At 42.9% G+C, this 16261-nt stretch overlaps 1 protein-coding gene across 5 annotated transcripts; it reads right to left on the minus strand.

Moving 5' to 3' along the window:
- Positions 1–1644: 1644 nt before the first annotated feature.
- On the minus strand, positions 1645–15767 carry LOC115101268 (solute carrier family 35 member E4-like). 5 transcript variants are annotated; one of them, XM_065004823.1, is made up of 5 exons: positions 15715–15767; positions 12473–15061; positions 11860–11994; positions 9303–9916; positions 1645–4464 (listed from the first exon to the last, which is right to left on the minus strand). In XM_065004823.1, exons 4-5 carry the CDS (start codon positions 9895–9897, stop codon positions 3944–3946), a joined length of 1116 nt encoding a protein of 371 aa, XP_064860895.1. In that variant the 5' UTR covers positions 9898–9916; positions 11860–11994; positions 12473–15061; positions 15715–15767; the 3' UTR covers positions 1645–3943. The 5 variants fall into 5 exon arrangements, with proteins under 5 accessions (XP_064860895.1, XP_064860894.1, XP_029476487.1 ...); XM_065004822.1 differs by having other exon boundaries at positions 11860–15061; XM_029620627.2 differs by lacking the exon at positions 15715–15767 and having other exon boundaries at positions 11860–15636.
- Positions 15768–16261: the final 494 nt, after the last annotated feature.

The raw sequence follows: 16261 nt of genomic DNA on the forward strand, positions 1-16261 counted from the left end.
TGTAGACATTTTAGTAAATGTATTTTAAAAAACAAACAGAAATACCTTATTTACATAAGTATTCAGACCCTTTGCCATGAGACTCAAAATTGAGCTCCTGTGTCCATTGATTATCCTTGATTGGAGTCCACCTGTGGTAAATTCAAATGATTGGACATGAATTGGATTGGCACACAGCTGTCTATATAAGGCCCCACTGTGACAGTGCATGTCAGAAAAAAACCAAGCCATGAGGACAAAGAATTGTCCGTCGAGCTCCGAGAAAGGGTTATGTCAAGGCACAGATCTGAGGAAGGGTTGCAAAAGATTTCTGCAGCGTTGAAGGTCTCCATGAACACAGTGGCTTCCATCCTTCTTAAATGGAAAAAGTTTGGAACCACCAAGACTCTTCCTAGAGCTGGTGGCCTGGCCAAGCTGAAAATCGGGAGAAGGGCCTTGATCAAGGAGGTGACCAAGAACCCGATGGTCCCTCTAACAGAGCTCAAGAGTTCCTCTGTGGAGATGGCAGAAACTTCCAGAAGGACAACCATCTCTGCAGCACTCCACCAATCAGGCCTTTATGGTAGAGTGGACAGATGGAAGCCCCTCCTCAGTAAGAGGCATGACAGCCCGCTTGGAGTTTGCCAAAAGGCACCTAAAGGACTCTCAAACCATGAGAAACAAGATTCTCTGGTCTAATAAAACCAAGATTGAACTCTTTGGCCTGAATGCCAAGAATCACGTCTGGAGGAAACCTGGCAACATCCCTACGTTGAAGCACGGTGGTGACAGTATCAAACTGTGTGGATGTTTTTCCCAGAGGCAGGGACTGGGAGACTAGTCAGGATCGAGGGAAAGATTAACAGAACAAAGTATAGAGATCCTTGATGAAAACCTGCCCCAGAGCGCTCAGGACCTCAGACACGGGGGCAAAGTTTCACCTTCCAACAGGACAATGACACTAAGCACACTGCCAAGACAATGCAGGAGATCAATCTGCAAAAATGTCTAAAAACCTGTTTTACTTTGTCATTATGAGTTAGTGTGTAGATTGAGGGACAAATCATTTTTTAAATCAATTTTAGAATAAGGCTGTAACGTAACAAAATGCTAAAATCAAGGGGTCTGAACACGTTCCGAATGCACTGTATCATTTTGACAATATCACAATATTATTTTTGCGCTAGTTGGCTGTACCTGCACCACAACTCCAGTATTTCTCCTTCATAGCTTGTTCTAAATCCTCTTAAATAGGGAGCACTTTTATTTCCATGTCCCTCTGCAGTAGACATTTGGTGAGCAATACATTTGGAACATTGAGTCGCTATATCGCATGTTGGTACCGAAGTATCATGGTAATATCGTATCGTGAGCTCACTGGCAACTCCCAGTCCGAGTTGAGACTGGGGGATTTTGAGGTCAAACATATCAGTAACTAGGAAATGCCTCCACCACGTGGTGAGCTCAACTAAATACATACAGAGTAGTACATAGGTTAGTGCTATCCGGGAACCTTGGGACATCCCTACCCTTACCTTCACCATACCAGTAGTGTGGCCAGCTACTTTACCAGTGTTTTCAGTTAGTTTTTTAAAACTGTACTTTGTGTGTTTGCCACATGCCATTTAGCTTTTTGTTAATCTAAAATAAGACAGGAGACATATGTTCTTGAACCAGTATATATTTGAGCCAGCCATGATTGTAAAATACATTAATATAATCAAATGATTTACATTGAACTTTTGCAGACATCAAAACCAGTACATCCACATGAGCCCGATGCTGTAAAGGCAGCATCTCCAAAACTCCTCAGTGCAATATGAGCTTTGCCCCACCCTCAAAGATAACTCCGTATGAACAAATCAAACCACGATCTGTGAAGCTGGTACAGTCTATATATATATATATATATATATATATATTCTAAGGGCTGTGTGATTGAAAAGCCCTCATTGTCAATCCAAAGGTCCTAAACCAAATTGGCTTTTAAAAACAGTAGGCAATTTAACAGATTATAAACAGTTGACAAACCGTGGTTGTGGGCAGACATGCTTTCAGCTGCTTGATCTCTCTTCAACTGCTAACTTACATAAGTCATTAAACAAATGGTCTTTAACAAGCCATGTTGAAGACTGAGGTATTTAAACTAACATCAATAACAAGACCCTCTTGATACAACTCTGAATGTTAAAACAAATGGGTGACTGGCATGAATCTGATCTTCATTCCAACCTCTCATTTATCAGGTCGAGGCTGGCAACAAATCATTCTGTCTACTGCTGTGCATATGGCAACATATTAGGGAAAAAAAGAACAGGTGGGTAACAAAATATATATAACCATTTCCCATTAGAGAGCAACTTTGTTGTCCAGTGTCTATCCGAGGCTGAACAGAAGCTAAACCAAGAAGTCAATGTTCGGCTCACCGGAAGGTTATTTTGACTGGGGAAAAGGAAGATTAGAAACATCTTCATAAGCTCATTTCTGTACATTGACCATACATGCAATTTTACACCTGGATCTGAGTTATGCAAGACCTCCAGTCACATGACTGTTTGCCAAGTGGCAGACCAGTTGATTAGACCTCCAGCTACTGAGTGTTTGATTATTTAAATTAGCTGTGTAGTGGTACAGGCAAAAAAAAGATCAACCGTACACCCAGGGGGGGGGGGGGGGGCAGGACCAACTTTGGGAAACCCTGCTATAGACAAGATACCGTAAGTGCTTTCAAACTTCAATTACATATTTTTTTTAAACGTACATGGCAAAACTAAAACATCCTTTGTCCTTTCTAAGACCTATAAACAGCAATGTCCCTTACCCAATTCAAAAAGCAGAAAAATAAACAATAGAACAAAAATGTCTTAATAAATATGAAAATGTATTGTAATGGGAGTTACAATAACACTGTCCAGCAAAGGTTAAGGGAGACTAAACGTAAAAGGTTAAAAATAGAGGCACCCTCTGAGTGGAGACATGTCTACTCTGCCAGGTTTCATTTCTGTTCGGCCCAGGAGCGGCAGGAAGTAGGATCATGAAATCCTTTTTATGATCTCTCCCAGAAGAAAAGAACTGTACTAAAGATGAGTGAGACTCCTTAGAGTGAATGGGCCTAATAATAGAGCTTTTCTGCAGTGAGAACTGCTGTTCAGGTTGGAGGTTATTAAACTGATTATAATAGGTTCCTTTTATTAAGAGGAAATGCAATAAGAGGTCGCTGAGCAGAACAAAGTGCTTGCCTCAGATCTGCGCTTCACCATGCAGTAGATTAACTGTGTGGCTCACTGACCTCCATGCCTACAAACAGCCAACAGAAATGATATGCCGACCCTGTTAGCTTGCATGTCTCCGCCATTGTAAACGTCATCTAGACAAAAGCTATAGCACTAGAACAAATGCTACACCCCCCCATATTAAGATCCACCACATAAAAAGCTGCCAGGAAACCTCATTCACACTGATACAAGACCAGGGGAAGGATAGGTAACAGTACCATGCTTATTTTAATTTTATTTGTGCCCATCTATAGGAGGTGTTCCTAGCTAGTCCTTCCCTCCCAACATCCCATTGAGCACTCACTCATGTTGAACATTTTCACAGTGGAGTAGTGAGAGCGACACCTCATGAGATATATCACATTGTGTGCTCATGCATGCATATACCAGGATGTGTGCACGTATGGGTATTAGAACAGTGAAAACTCAACTGTCACGTTCATAAAGGCATCAGATTTTCTTGTCAGCTGGCCTAGACTGACTTCTATGAGACCATGGCAGAAATAAATACATTGGCACAGTGAAGAGGTAAAAACGACCCAACAAACAAGTTCTGTCACTCGTGTCATCATCAACTATGACCTCATGAGGTTGAAGCCCATCTCCTGATCCTCTCCACAGAACCACCTGACTTAACTAACCCCGAAGGACAAGGTTGCTGTAAACAGTCCAACTCCTATCCTCCGCTCTCAGTCTCTCTTGTCCTCTCGCTTGCCATCGGCATCCCTGCTCCCCTGCTGGTCTTGGGGGGGTTGTGATGGGCCAGCGATGTCCTCCTCCCTCCCACGAATGAGCGCCCTGGCTTTGTCTCGCCGTGCGTCCATGTAGTCTGAGATAAATTCAGAGTTCTGGTAGATGAGCATGCCGGAGAGTGTGAGTGCCACGCCGACGCAGCTGAGTGCTGACATCTCGTTGCCAAACAGCAGCTGGGAGAGCAGCAGGTTGCCCACCACGCTCAGGTTGCCGAGGATGTGCAGGGTGACGGCGGAGGTGAGGGTTATGACGCAGCAGCTGGCCAGGTTGTACATGACAGAGCCCAGGCAGCTGAGCAGGATGAAGAGCCACAAGTTGTGGTCATAATGTATTGGAGACTCTAGCACGGCCCAGTTCTCCAGGGCCAGAGCAGCTACGGCCAGGATGCAGAAACTGGGGATGGACATCAGGTAGAGCAGGAACACAGAGTTGATCTTCTCCTCCTGGAGCAAGATACCTGAGAGACACACAAAGAAAACCATTTAAATATAACCTACATAGAGACAGAACACACACACAAAAGTAGGCTTAACACGCAGTGGTCAAATGCAAAGTCTGCCACATCTACCATGTTCAGAACATCAAAATGTCAGAGGTTTGTTAACTCGGGAGTGGATTTGACATCATGAGACGAGCAAGCTCATTATCATTACAGCTCTGTACAGTACACGCTGTACACTGACAAAACAAGTAGGTCAACAGCAAATATATGAACAAGTTCATACTGGTCAAATACAGAACCAGGATTCAAATGACATATTGGTCAGATGATTTTAACTAGGACACCACTTAAGCCAACAAACCTCCAGCTGACATCAATTCCTAGGGGAAACAGAACACATCCATGATTCCTTACCTACGTTCGGTATTCATAAGTGGATGGACATTCTGCGCTTGACAGTGTGTAATGTAGTGATAGGACTTAATTACGGTAAACAGGTTGGAGCTCTCTGCCTGTTTTTTTGAGTGCTCCAACCAATGTTCCCTCTAAGTGGCGGGCCTGTGAGGGTGTGTGCAGCTACCCCCAGGACTGCGCACAGAAGAAATAAGCGAGCGGAGAGAAGCTAGAGTTTCCCCCGTTAACACTATCAACGTTTCACTTTACTGTGGGAATTGTGATTGAATCAATGCAATACTAGCCACTTTCAATGCAACAGGCCAATACAAAATGGACTATGCAGTACTTGCATGCAAAAATAACTATGCAAGAGATTTTGTTGTAGGCAGAATGCATCGGAGTAGGACTATTGCATTGACAGGCACTACTTAGGCCCGTATTCTACACAGACCGGTGCACCATAAGCAATCAGAGCTGTAGTAGGCCTATATCCAAAACAGACCATTACCATATATAGATCTGTGCCATTCACTTTTAACTTTTTTATTCATTTCACCTTTATTTAACCAGGTAGGCTAGTTGAGAACAAGTTCGCATTTACAACTGCGACCTGGCCAAGATAAAGCAAAGCGACACAAACATCAACACAGAGTTAGTTACACATGGAATAAACAAACATACAGTCAATAATACAATAGAAAAAAAGTATATATATACACAGTGTGTGCAAATGAGGTAGGATAAGAGAGTTGAGGCAATAAATAGGCCATAGTGGCGAAATAATTACAATATAGCAATTGAACACTGGAGTGATAGGTGCAGAAGATGAATGTGCAAGTAGATACTGGGGTGCAAAGGAGCAAAATAAATAAATACATTATGGGGATGAGTTCGTTGGATGGGCTATTTACAGATGGGCTGTGTACAGGTGCAGTGATCTGTGAGCTGCTCTGACAGCTGGTGCTTAAAGTTAGTGAGGGAGATAGGAGTCTCCAGCTTCAGCGATTTTTGAAGTTCGTTCCAGTCATTGGCAGCAGAAAACTGGAAGGAAGGGCAGCCAAAGGGGGAATTGACTTTGGGGGTGACAAGAGAAATATACCTGCTGGAGTGTGTGCTACCGGTGGGTGCTGCTATGGTGACCAGTGAGCTGAGATAAGGCAGGGCTTTACCTAGCAAAGACTTCTAGATGACCTGGAGCCAGTGGGTTTGGCGATTAATATGAAGCGAGGCCCAGCCAACAAGAGCATACAGGTCACAGTGGTGGGTAGTATATGGGGCTTTGGTGACAAAACGGATGACACTGTGATAGACTACATCTACTTTGCCGAGAAGAGTGTTGGAGGCTATTTTGTAAATTACATTGCCGAAGTCAAGGATCGGTAGAATAATCAGTTTTACGAGGGTATGTTTGGCAGCATGAGTGAAGGATGCTTTGTTGCGAAATAGGAAGCCAAGTCTAGATTTGATTTTGGATTGGAGATGCTTAATGTGAGTCTGAAAGGAGAGTTTACAGTCTAACCAGACACCTAGGTATTTGTAGTTGTCCACATATTCTAAGTCAGAACCTTCCAGAGTAGTGATACTGGACGGGCGGCAAGGCGTGGGCAGTGATCGGTTGAATAGCATGCATTTAGTTTTACTTGCATTTAAGAGCAGTTGGAGGCCACGGAAGGAGAGCTGTATGGCATTGAAGCTCGTCTGGAGGTTAGTTAACACAGTGTCCAAAGAAAGGCCAGAAGTATCCAGAATGGTGTCATCTGCATAGAGGTGGATCAGAGAATCACCAGCAGCAAGAGCGACATTATTGATGTATACAGAGAAGTGAGTCGGCCCGAGAATTGAACCCTGTGGCACCCCCCATAGAGACTGCCAGAGGTCCGGACTACAGGCCCTCTGATTTGACACACTGAACTCTGTCTGAGAAGTAGATGAACCAGGCGAGGCAGTAATTTGAGAAACCAAGGCAGTTGAGTCTGGCGATAAGAATGTAGTGATTGACAGAGTCGAAAGCCTTGGCCAGGTTGATGAATAAAGCTGCACAGTATCGTCTCTTATCGATGGCGGTTATGATATCATTTAGGACCTTGAGTGTGGCTAAGGTGCACCCATGACCAGCTCGGAAACCAGATTGCATAGCGGAGATGGTACGGTGGGATTCGAAATGGTCAGTGATCTGTTAACTTGGCGTTCGAAGACCTTAGAAAAGGCAGGGTAGGATAGATATAGGTCTGTAGCAGTTTGGGTCTAGAGTATCTCCCCCTTTGAAGAGGGGGGGGGGGTAACCGCGGCAGCTTTCCAATCTCAGACGATACAAAAGAGAGGTTGAACATGCTAGTAATAGGGGCATTTTAGAAAGAGAGGGCCCAGATTGTCTAGCCCGGCTGATTTATAGGGGTCCAGATTTTGCCACTCTTTCAGAACATGTGGGGGGAGCAAGCTGTACATACAGGGACAAACATAATACTGTAGAGCAAAGGGGTACATTAGACCACAAGAGGAAGATACACTTAGAGTGCATTTGCCATTCTGGTAAAAACAGGAAACCAAGAAATAACAGACGTAAATGGCCAAAGCCATAAAATGCATAAATGTTTAGGGTAAAATGCATTGTCTATTGTATAGGACAGGAAACCAAAGTAAGGCCATGAGAGCATAGGACAGCTGGACATACCAAGGTCAGAGGGACACACAAAGGAGGGGGTCAGCCAAATGACCAACAGATGGACTATAGACATAGGACATATATTTTTAGGACATGAAGAGAAGAGACATAGTCTACTAGTCCTAATAAGGACAGACATACCAAAGAACACACCAAGCTAAACATAAGGGGCCCATAGGATAAGATGGGCATGTATTATTTTTGGGACATGAAGAGGTCCTGCCACCATTATAACTTAACTGAAAGCAGATATGAGCGTTATTGGGCGTGAACAAGCAGAAAGCACAGATTGAAAGATAATGGTGGCAGATGGACTGAGGGAAGTAACTTCATTTGCATGTGGGATGGACTCATATGTTGTATGTGTATAAATACAGAGCCAGTGCTCTGGAAAAGGGTGTGTTCCGCAGACCATCTAGGCTTCTGATATGTTTGTATTAAAAGCCTATATTGAATTCACAAGTTCTTGTAAGTGTTCTATTTTGTAACGATTCGCCACGACAAACATCAGCTATCTGGATTTGGGTGAAGGAGAAATGGGGGGGGGTTGCAAATTGTTGTGGCGGGGTGCAGGGCTGTTGACCGGGGTAGGGGTAGCCAGGTGGAAAGCATGGCCAGAGAATTGCTTAATGAAATTCTCAATTATCGTGGATTTATCGGTGGTGACAGTGTTTCCTAGCCTCAGTGCAGTGGGCAGCTGGGAGGAGGTGCTCTTACTGAACTGTTACATATATCCTGAACTGTTGTTTATATCCTTTGCTAGTTAGTAAGTTATTAGCCCAGTTATAGATAATTTGTAGGCAGCAATGAGAGAGTGATTGGTTCCTACAAGAGCACCAAACTTGTGCATTTCTAGACATCCTTGAAGAGCCAGTCAGGTAAATAGATTTTTTTTGTCCTAAAGGGGAAGTTATATGGGAATAATTATACATTTTATTTTGTAAAGTAGTTTCTTGCATCAAACACCACAACATTTTCAGTCACCTCCTTGTCTGATGGACAAGTGGATAAACAGGTTAATGTCAAGCCCTGCATGTTTTTTTCTTCAAAAGTCTCATGGAATGTAGGCCTACATTGAACACCACACATTGGTTGCTACTGTAGGTTGAACGATAGAACAGCTATTTCCATGTTAAAATGTTAATGTCTCCATAGTTTTTGATGGTAGGCCTACATTATGATCAAATAGCCACAGTAGACTACTTGACCACCGTTAAAACTAACTTAAAGCGAGTACAGCCTCAGTGTTCACAGTAAATGTGAGCCGGAAGTTGCACAGAAAGTTCGCACTCAGCAGACCTGAAATTTGCTCAGTGGTGAAAATAATTAGAGGAAACATAAGCTCGAACCGGTTTACCAGGCAGGGACTAGTCCTTTTTGATACGTTTTCCATGGGTAAACTCTTGTCAGTAGTTTTGAATGTTTCCTTAGCAACAGGCAACACAACATCTCTAGCTAGACTGGGTGTGTCACTTGAGGAGTGACTCAGAGCATCAGTGAAATGTTCCAACCCTAACTGCAGTGTGGGAAGTTTAATATAAACATAGGATTGAAGGGAACACCAAAACTACACTGATAGAGTATTTCAGTTAGGGCCATTATTTTCCACTCTCTTGAAGGGAAACTATTAAAGTACACAGGGCCATTCTGATTTATTCCAACATTAACACCCATACATTAATTGCTTAGGCCTACCACAGTTATACAGACAATGTGTCAACACCCATCAGAAATGCAACATAATAACTATTATAAAAGCATAATAAAAAAAGGTAGCAGCTGGGACTTTACTCACTTTGCTGGATGGTTTTGACACCTCTCAACATTGTCGCAGCGAAAACGAAGAAGCAACCGGTCTGGTCATACTGGACCTCGCCCATGATGCTGAACGAGGCTCCCAGACAGATGGGCATCATGGCCGTGTATTTGAGGATGTGATGCTGCTTGCCCAAGATAAGGGTGGAAATCGCCAGGGTGAAGATTGGCGTGGTGGTGTAGATAATTTGGGCAAAAGACAGCTGGACATAGTTCAGACCCACGTTGCCAAACGCAATGCTGGCACAAAATGTCAAGCTCAATAGAAACACCTTCCATTTGGCGCTGTTGGTAAGGTCCTTATGCTTGTCAACACCGCCTTTGTGCTGGAGCATTCGAAGTTTAATAAGCCAAAAGTCCACCACTATTGCTGTCAACATGTGCAGGGCCGATAGCAGTAAGGGGTACCTGAAGTTGTACACTGCAAATATCCATTTGTTAAGACTGGATATAGTTGTCCCCGTCACAAGCCAGACAATGACAGCGGACAGAAGGTGCAGCATCTCCCCCAGTGGCCTTTTCCCCGTCTTGCGCCGTGTCGCCTCGCATTTAGAGAGGCCATCGGTGGTAATCATGTTCTTTTCATCCTCTTTTCTGTAAGACAAACACATCTTGACTTCGTAATGCAAGAACATCACATTCGTGTCTGCACAAACTGTCCCGATTGCGTAACCCTTTTCGATATGGTCGGCGTTAGCTAGCCGTTTTCAGCTGTATAAAATGTCTCTCATCCTGATAATCGTCTCACAAAATAGATCTAACCTTAGCTAACTAACTTACTTGAGACTATTTTGTCGATTACATATCCATAGTTTTCTGTGTTGTTTTGCTGAGGTAAACACGGTTTTTTTACACCACGCTGAGACACGTGTTACTGTTTTGCATAGGAGATGGTTGTGTAATCAAATAGTAGTGACAGATGCTAGCTAGAGAGCAAGACAAGTGCGAAGTGGTGGGTAGCAGGAGATTGTTCTTCCTTGGAGAACTGCGGACTCTCCTACATCCTCTACTGGTGCGTCCGTGATTGGTTACAATTTAAAATCCCCAAATGATGACACAGAAAAGTTTTCAAATGGTATTATATTGGCTACATTCAACTGGCTATATTTATCCTACCGTTGTTTGCCATGAATTACGTCGCCGGCCCGGAAATCAAACGGCCACTCGCTCTTGCAGCGGCTACAGTTGCAAGTAATGCCCATAGATAGAAACTTACTTCATGCGAGGGGTCTCGTCCTATCAGCAGAACTACGGCAATTCCTATACATACATTGTTCACACATTGAAAAGATGAGGCCCCGCAAGGTCCTACACAGCGAAATGAGTGCACGGACCTAGCGTCATCATTACGTCCTATTTCACATGCTTTGCGTCATCCGTGAAGTACGGAGGTAAAACTAGTTTATATTGGATATTAGGTTCTCTCGTCAAAGCATGCGATGACTATGAAGATGGTATATTCTGAATTGGATGGATGGAGAAAATCCACACTTTTTAAAATATATATACATATATATATATATGTATAAAAATACATATATATATAGCTTTCAATTTAACATCTCTTACACAAAGCGTGCCATGACTATTAAAATGATATATTCTGAGTCATTGGACGAGTAACAAAAATCCACCGCTTTTTTGTTGTTGTTAAAATTTATTTTTATTTTCATTGGCTTTCAATCTTCAATAGCTCTTACACAAAGCGTGCCCTGACTATTAAAATTATATATTCTGAATCCGGGAATGATGGACACATTTTTCTCCTAAAACACTTTTTCAATAAATATATAATTATCATGGTCATGGCACACTAGGTGTAAGAGGTATTGAAGATTGAAATCCCAAATCGTATTATTTAAAAATGACAATAAAAGTAAATAAAAAAAGGTGATGATTTCTCTCCATCCACCCCTGATTCAGAATATACCATCTTCATAGCAATGGCATGCTTTGTTCAATAGGTATTGATGAGAAAATCAATATCCACCAAATATCGAATATGTCGTGGCGATGTTGGCTAGCTAAACTCATGCGCAGAAATAAGTCATCGGGTCAAACGGTCGTCTAGCGCCGAACTGCGCATGTGCACGACATCAACACAAAGGTGTGACTTTCACGAGGTTGGAGTAATAACATGTTCAACTACTTAAGACATTGGCTCCAATCGAGGTTGTGCCTTTAGATTGCGAAAATGAACAGCTAATGATATACATTTTTTAACTTCTCAAACCCCGGTCTGGTCTGCTTGACAAGCGTTCCAGGAAGTCTCGCGATGTTGCGTCTCTGGGTTTAGAAACTCTGTGCCCAGCTTAATTTATTATATAAACTACCCGTATACCTAAACAAGTCCGATTCAAACGTACTGTCAGACCAGAAAGGCCTGATAAACGATCACAGAATCGCTAGCTAATGTTGCCCACTGCAACAATTGACCAGCTAAAATAGCGAACGTGAACCATGTTCCCCAAATGTAACATCACGCGGCGGCATAACGGCATTAATGACTATTAGTTGTGCCTTTTGCTTACATTTACCTCTGTAGTTGTGTATCTTTGTCTTGGTAACATCACAAAAAACATCCCAGGCGAACGAGCTGAGCTGACTGCTCGTCTGCCTCAGTGCCCAGTTATCGCCCGATCAGCTGTACCGCTCACGTCACTGCTCTCTAACTGCAACCAATAGATATTGTTACAACTCAGCAATCAGAGATATTACAACACTGTATATAGACATAATATGACATATGAAATGTCTTTTCTTTTGGAACTTGTGTCAGTGTAATATTTACTGTTCACTTTGTTTATTTCACTTTTGTTTATCAATTTCACTTGCTTTGGCAATGTTAACATATAAAAAGACTCTTGAATTGCATATATATTTCTTAATTAAAGGAAGAGATAAGAATCCCTGCGGGAAATGAATTGAGAAACATAACGCTCCGCCCAGCAGACTGTTGACCAATCGCGTTCACGTTATCATGCTGTGTCACGCGGTTGCTAAACTAATCCCTTCTAAAAGCCAGGGTATGAGTCGAGAAACGTGCTCATTTTCTTCGAAAGAACGCAATGTCACGATTTGAAAGCTATACGATATTGCAGAGAACAAGTTCATAATCACATATATCGGAAAAGATTTGTAACGTTGTACCTCTAAGTTCACGTAAGTCATGCTAATGTTTTTTTTTTTGAGCTAACGCCCAAATAACTCCCATTTACTCCTTGATGGAGCGATCTCCCTGTCCCGGAATCACCCAGAATGCACCGCGCGGCCAATTGACAACGTATGTGCAAATTTACACACGACGGGCGTAAATACGATTCCAATGGGGTTTCTCATCTCCTCAAAAGTATTTCTGCTGCAATCACCCTTTTATTATTATTATTTTTTATTTTGCCCTAATTATCAAAAGTGTTGGAAAAACTTCTCAATAATCAACTGACTGGCTTTCTTGATGTCTAGTATTCTCTGGTATGCAATCGGGTGCTGCTATTTTTATTGACTTGGCCAAAGCTTTTGATACGGTAGGCCATTCCATTCTTGTGGGCCGGCTAAGGAGTATTGGTTTCTCTGAGGTGTCTGGGCTGGTTTGCTAATTACCTCTCTGAAAGAGTGCAGTGTATAGTCAGAACATCTGCTGTCTCAGCCTCTGCCTGTCACCAAGGAAGTACCTCAAGGCTCGATCCTAGTCCCCACGCTCTTCTCAATTTACATAAACAACAGCTCAGGCAGTAGGACGCTCTCTTATACATTTATATTCATATGATACAGTCTTATACTCAGCTGGCCCTTCTCCGGGTTTTGTGCTAAACGCTACAACAAAGCTTTCTTAGTGTCCAACAAGCTTTTTCTGCCCTTAACCTTGTTCTGAACACCTCCAAGACAAAGGTCATGTGGTTTGGTAAGAAGAATGTCCCTCTCCCCACCGGTGTGATTACTACCTCTGAAGGTTCAGAGCTTGAGGTCGTCACCTCATGCAAGTATTTGGGAGTATGGCTAGAGGGTACACTTTTCTTCTCTCAGCACATATCAAAGCTGCAGGCTAAGGTTAAATCTAGACTTGGTTTCCTCTAACGTAATCACTCCTCTTTCACCCCAGCTGCCAAACTAACCCTGATTCAGATGACCATCCTACCTATGTTAGATTACGGAGACGTAATATATAGATCGGCAAGTAAAAGTGCTCTCGAGCGGCTAGATGTTCTTTACCATTCGGCCTTCAGATTTGCCACCAATGCTCCTTATAGGACACATCACTGCACTCTATACTCCTCTGTAAACTGGTCATCTCTGTATACCTGTCACAAGACCCACTGGTTGATGCTTATTTATTTAAAAAATCTTATGCCTCACTCCCCCCTATCTGAGATACCTACTGCAGCCCTCATCCTCCACATACAACACCTGTTCTGCCAGTCACATTCTGTTAAAGGTCCCCAAAGTACACACATCCCTGGGTCGATTCTCTTTTCAGTTCGCTGCAGCTAGCGACTGGAACGAGCTGCAAAAAACACTTAAACTGGACAGTTTTATCTCCATCTCTTCATTCAAAGACTTAATCATGGACACTCTTACTGACAGTTGTGGCTGCTTCGTGTGATGTATTGTTATTTCTAACTTCTTGCTTTGTGCTGTTGTCTGTGCTCAATAATATTTGTACCATGTTTTGTGCTGCTACTATCTTGTGCTGCTGCCATGTTGTGTTGCTACCATGCTGTATTGTCATGTGTTGCTGCCATGCTATGTTGTTGTCTTAGGTTTCTCTTTATGTAGTTTTGTGGAGTAACTCTTATCGTGATGTGTGTTTTGTCCAATATTTACATTTTTAATCCCAGCCCCCATTCCCGCAGGAGGTTTTTTACCTTTTGGTAGGCCGTCATTGTAAATACGAATTTGTTCTTAACTGACTTGCCTTGTTAAATATGAATTCATTACACTTTGTGAAAAAATTGCCCTACCAACTACCCCTGCACCCATTACAACCTCACCACTATTCCACTACTTTGGCCCTATCTGATCCTACTCCAGGCCTGCAGCCTGGGAGGACGGGACACTATAGTTCAAAACGTCTGGTAACTATTTTGCAGTAAAATCTCATATGCCCAAGTACTTCTCTGCAGCTGCCACCACAACATCTATCCTCTGTGATTAACGTTCCATTCCTGCTGTACAATTGACAACCATGGCCATGAACACCAAAAAAACAACCTTAATGAAGCACATGTTATTCCTATCACTCTCTATTAGCCTTGACCTACTCACAGGGTTTTCTCTCACTGGACACCTCTGATCTCCAGTACCATGGGTACCCCTAGTTTACAAACACAACATTTTCCACCAATACTACACACTCCTTTGTCTCCTATCCTCCTGCACTCACATCTAGGAATCTCCCTCCTCCCACTGCTGCCACATGACCATAAGCTTGACACCTAAAACACCGTAACGGATTCGGGACAAAAGCTCTCATGGGTTAACTGACACATTCTAACTTGACTTCATCTGGTAAAGACTGCATCATAACTCAGTAGTACAGACAGTGTCTTATCTGTTTCACCACGCTCTCCACTGGGTCTGCGTTGCACCTAGCGGTGGCTGTCAGACACTGGGCATCTTCAACTTGAGTTGATCCTCCACAACACGTAACGGCACTCCAGTTATCACTTCTGCCCTGCTCCGGAGAGGAAAGCAAGTCACAGTTCTTGTCCCCAGTCACGTGGTGTGGAGCACACACTCCCTCTGGATGGCAGAAACACAAAAAATGTACACAATTCCACTTCGAGTCACTTTCACCGACCGAACATCCCCCAACTTCTTCTCCACCCAACCTTACACCACATATGGATCTCCCTGAAGGCATGGATCCATGCTCTCCAAAAATCTTACTCCCACTGGGCCAGAATCATCTTTGCCATTATCAGGACAAGGCTCAAATTCGACGGTCTTCACCGCACCTTCCACCGCAGTTAATTCATCCTCACTCTCCTCACATTCAATTTTCTTCTGTAGCTCTTCCAAAAGTTCTGTGTGATCCTCCACTCCATATTCACTCAGAACATGTTCCACTTTTATCCTTTTTTTCCTACCCCCCACCTCATGTCCACACCAGGAGCCACTGTCCGATAAAACAATCCCCCTCTCTTTGTTTACTGGGACAGTAACAAAGAAAAGTTTGCCTCAGCCTGGACAAGAGCTCATGCCTATAACTTTTACAGTGGGCTAAGCTTAGGTAAAAACTACAGAAAACATCACACACTCACAGCTTACTTGCCTCTTAGGGCTATCCAACTTATATCTTTGACACTTATGCGTTGCCCACGTTGGTCCCTGAACAGTATAACATATCAGTCTATGGCCATATGGCTACATGTCTAGATAGAAATAGGCCTCACCTAGAAACCTGCCGATAGAGAAGTACGGAGGAGCTGCAGAGTGAAACACATACTGAAATGCAACTGAGAGGAATAAGAAGCATTACTTTATTATGCAATGTCAGCATATACAGGGCACTTCCTCTCAAGGCGTTTTTATATAACACTCAATAAAACATGTCTGCACAAATATGAATGAACCTAAACAGAGCACTCAATGTGCACAGTGAACAAATGTTGATCTACTGACTGTATTAAAAAACAAACAATCCACCAATGCAAATATAGCACATGGGACAGAAATCGCAGTGAGATTGTTCCCCCCTTTACCACACCACCTTGCATTCCCACCTCTAGTGAGGAGTTGTATGTGAAAAACAGAATTCATGATACTCTGCCTTAGTTTGGAACATTCTGTTCTCAGTGTAGAATACAATACAGATGTTATCTAGCCAGTGAGCACTACACCACCGCCTTAAAACAGCCAAAAGGACTGTATGTTGACTGATCAGCAACAAACTGTCCAAACTTTCACATTTGTTCAGATATAATTACTGTAATGCTTAAT

The sequence above is a fragment of the Oncorhynchus nerka genome, linkage group LG19 (genome assembly GCF_034236695.1).
Source record: "Oncorhynchus nerka isolate Pitt River linkage group LG19, Oner_Uvic_2.0, whole genome shotgun sequence".
NCBI lineage: Eukaryota > Metazoa > Chordata > Actinopteri > Salmoniformes > Salmonidae > Oncorhynchus > Oncorhynchus nerka.

What these genes read in the sequence shown, in the direction of transcription:
- LOC115101268 (XM_029620625.2), bottom strand. Translation starts at nt 10,524, where the DNA reads ATGGGCATTACTTGCAACTGTAGCCGCTGCAAGAGCGAGTGGCCGTTT. An exon ending in GTAATTCATGGCAAACAACG is followed by an intron (nt 9,917 to 10,438) that starts GTAGGATAAATA and finishes TTTGTCTTACAG; the next exon opens with AAAAGAGGATGAAAAGAACA. An exon ending in TGTCAAAACCATCCAGCAAA is followed by an intron (nt 4,465 to 9,302) that starts GTGAGTAAAGTC and finishes TGTGTCTCTCAG; the next exon opens with GTATCTTGCTCCAGGAGGAG.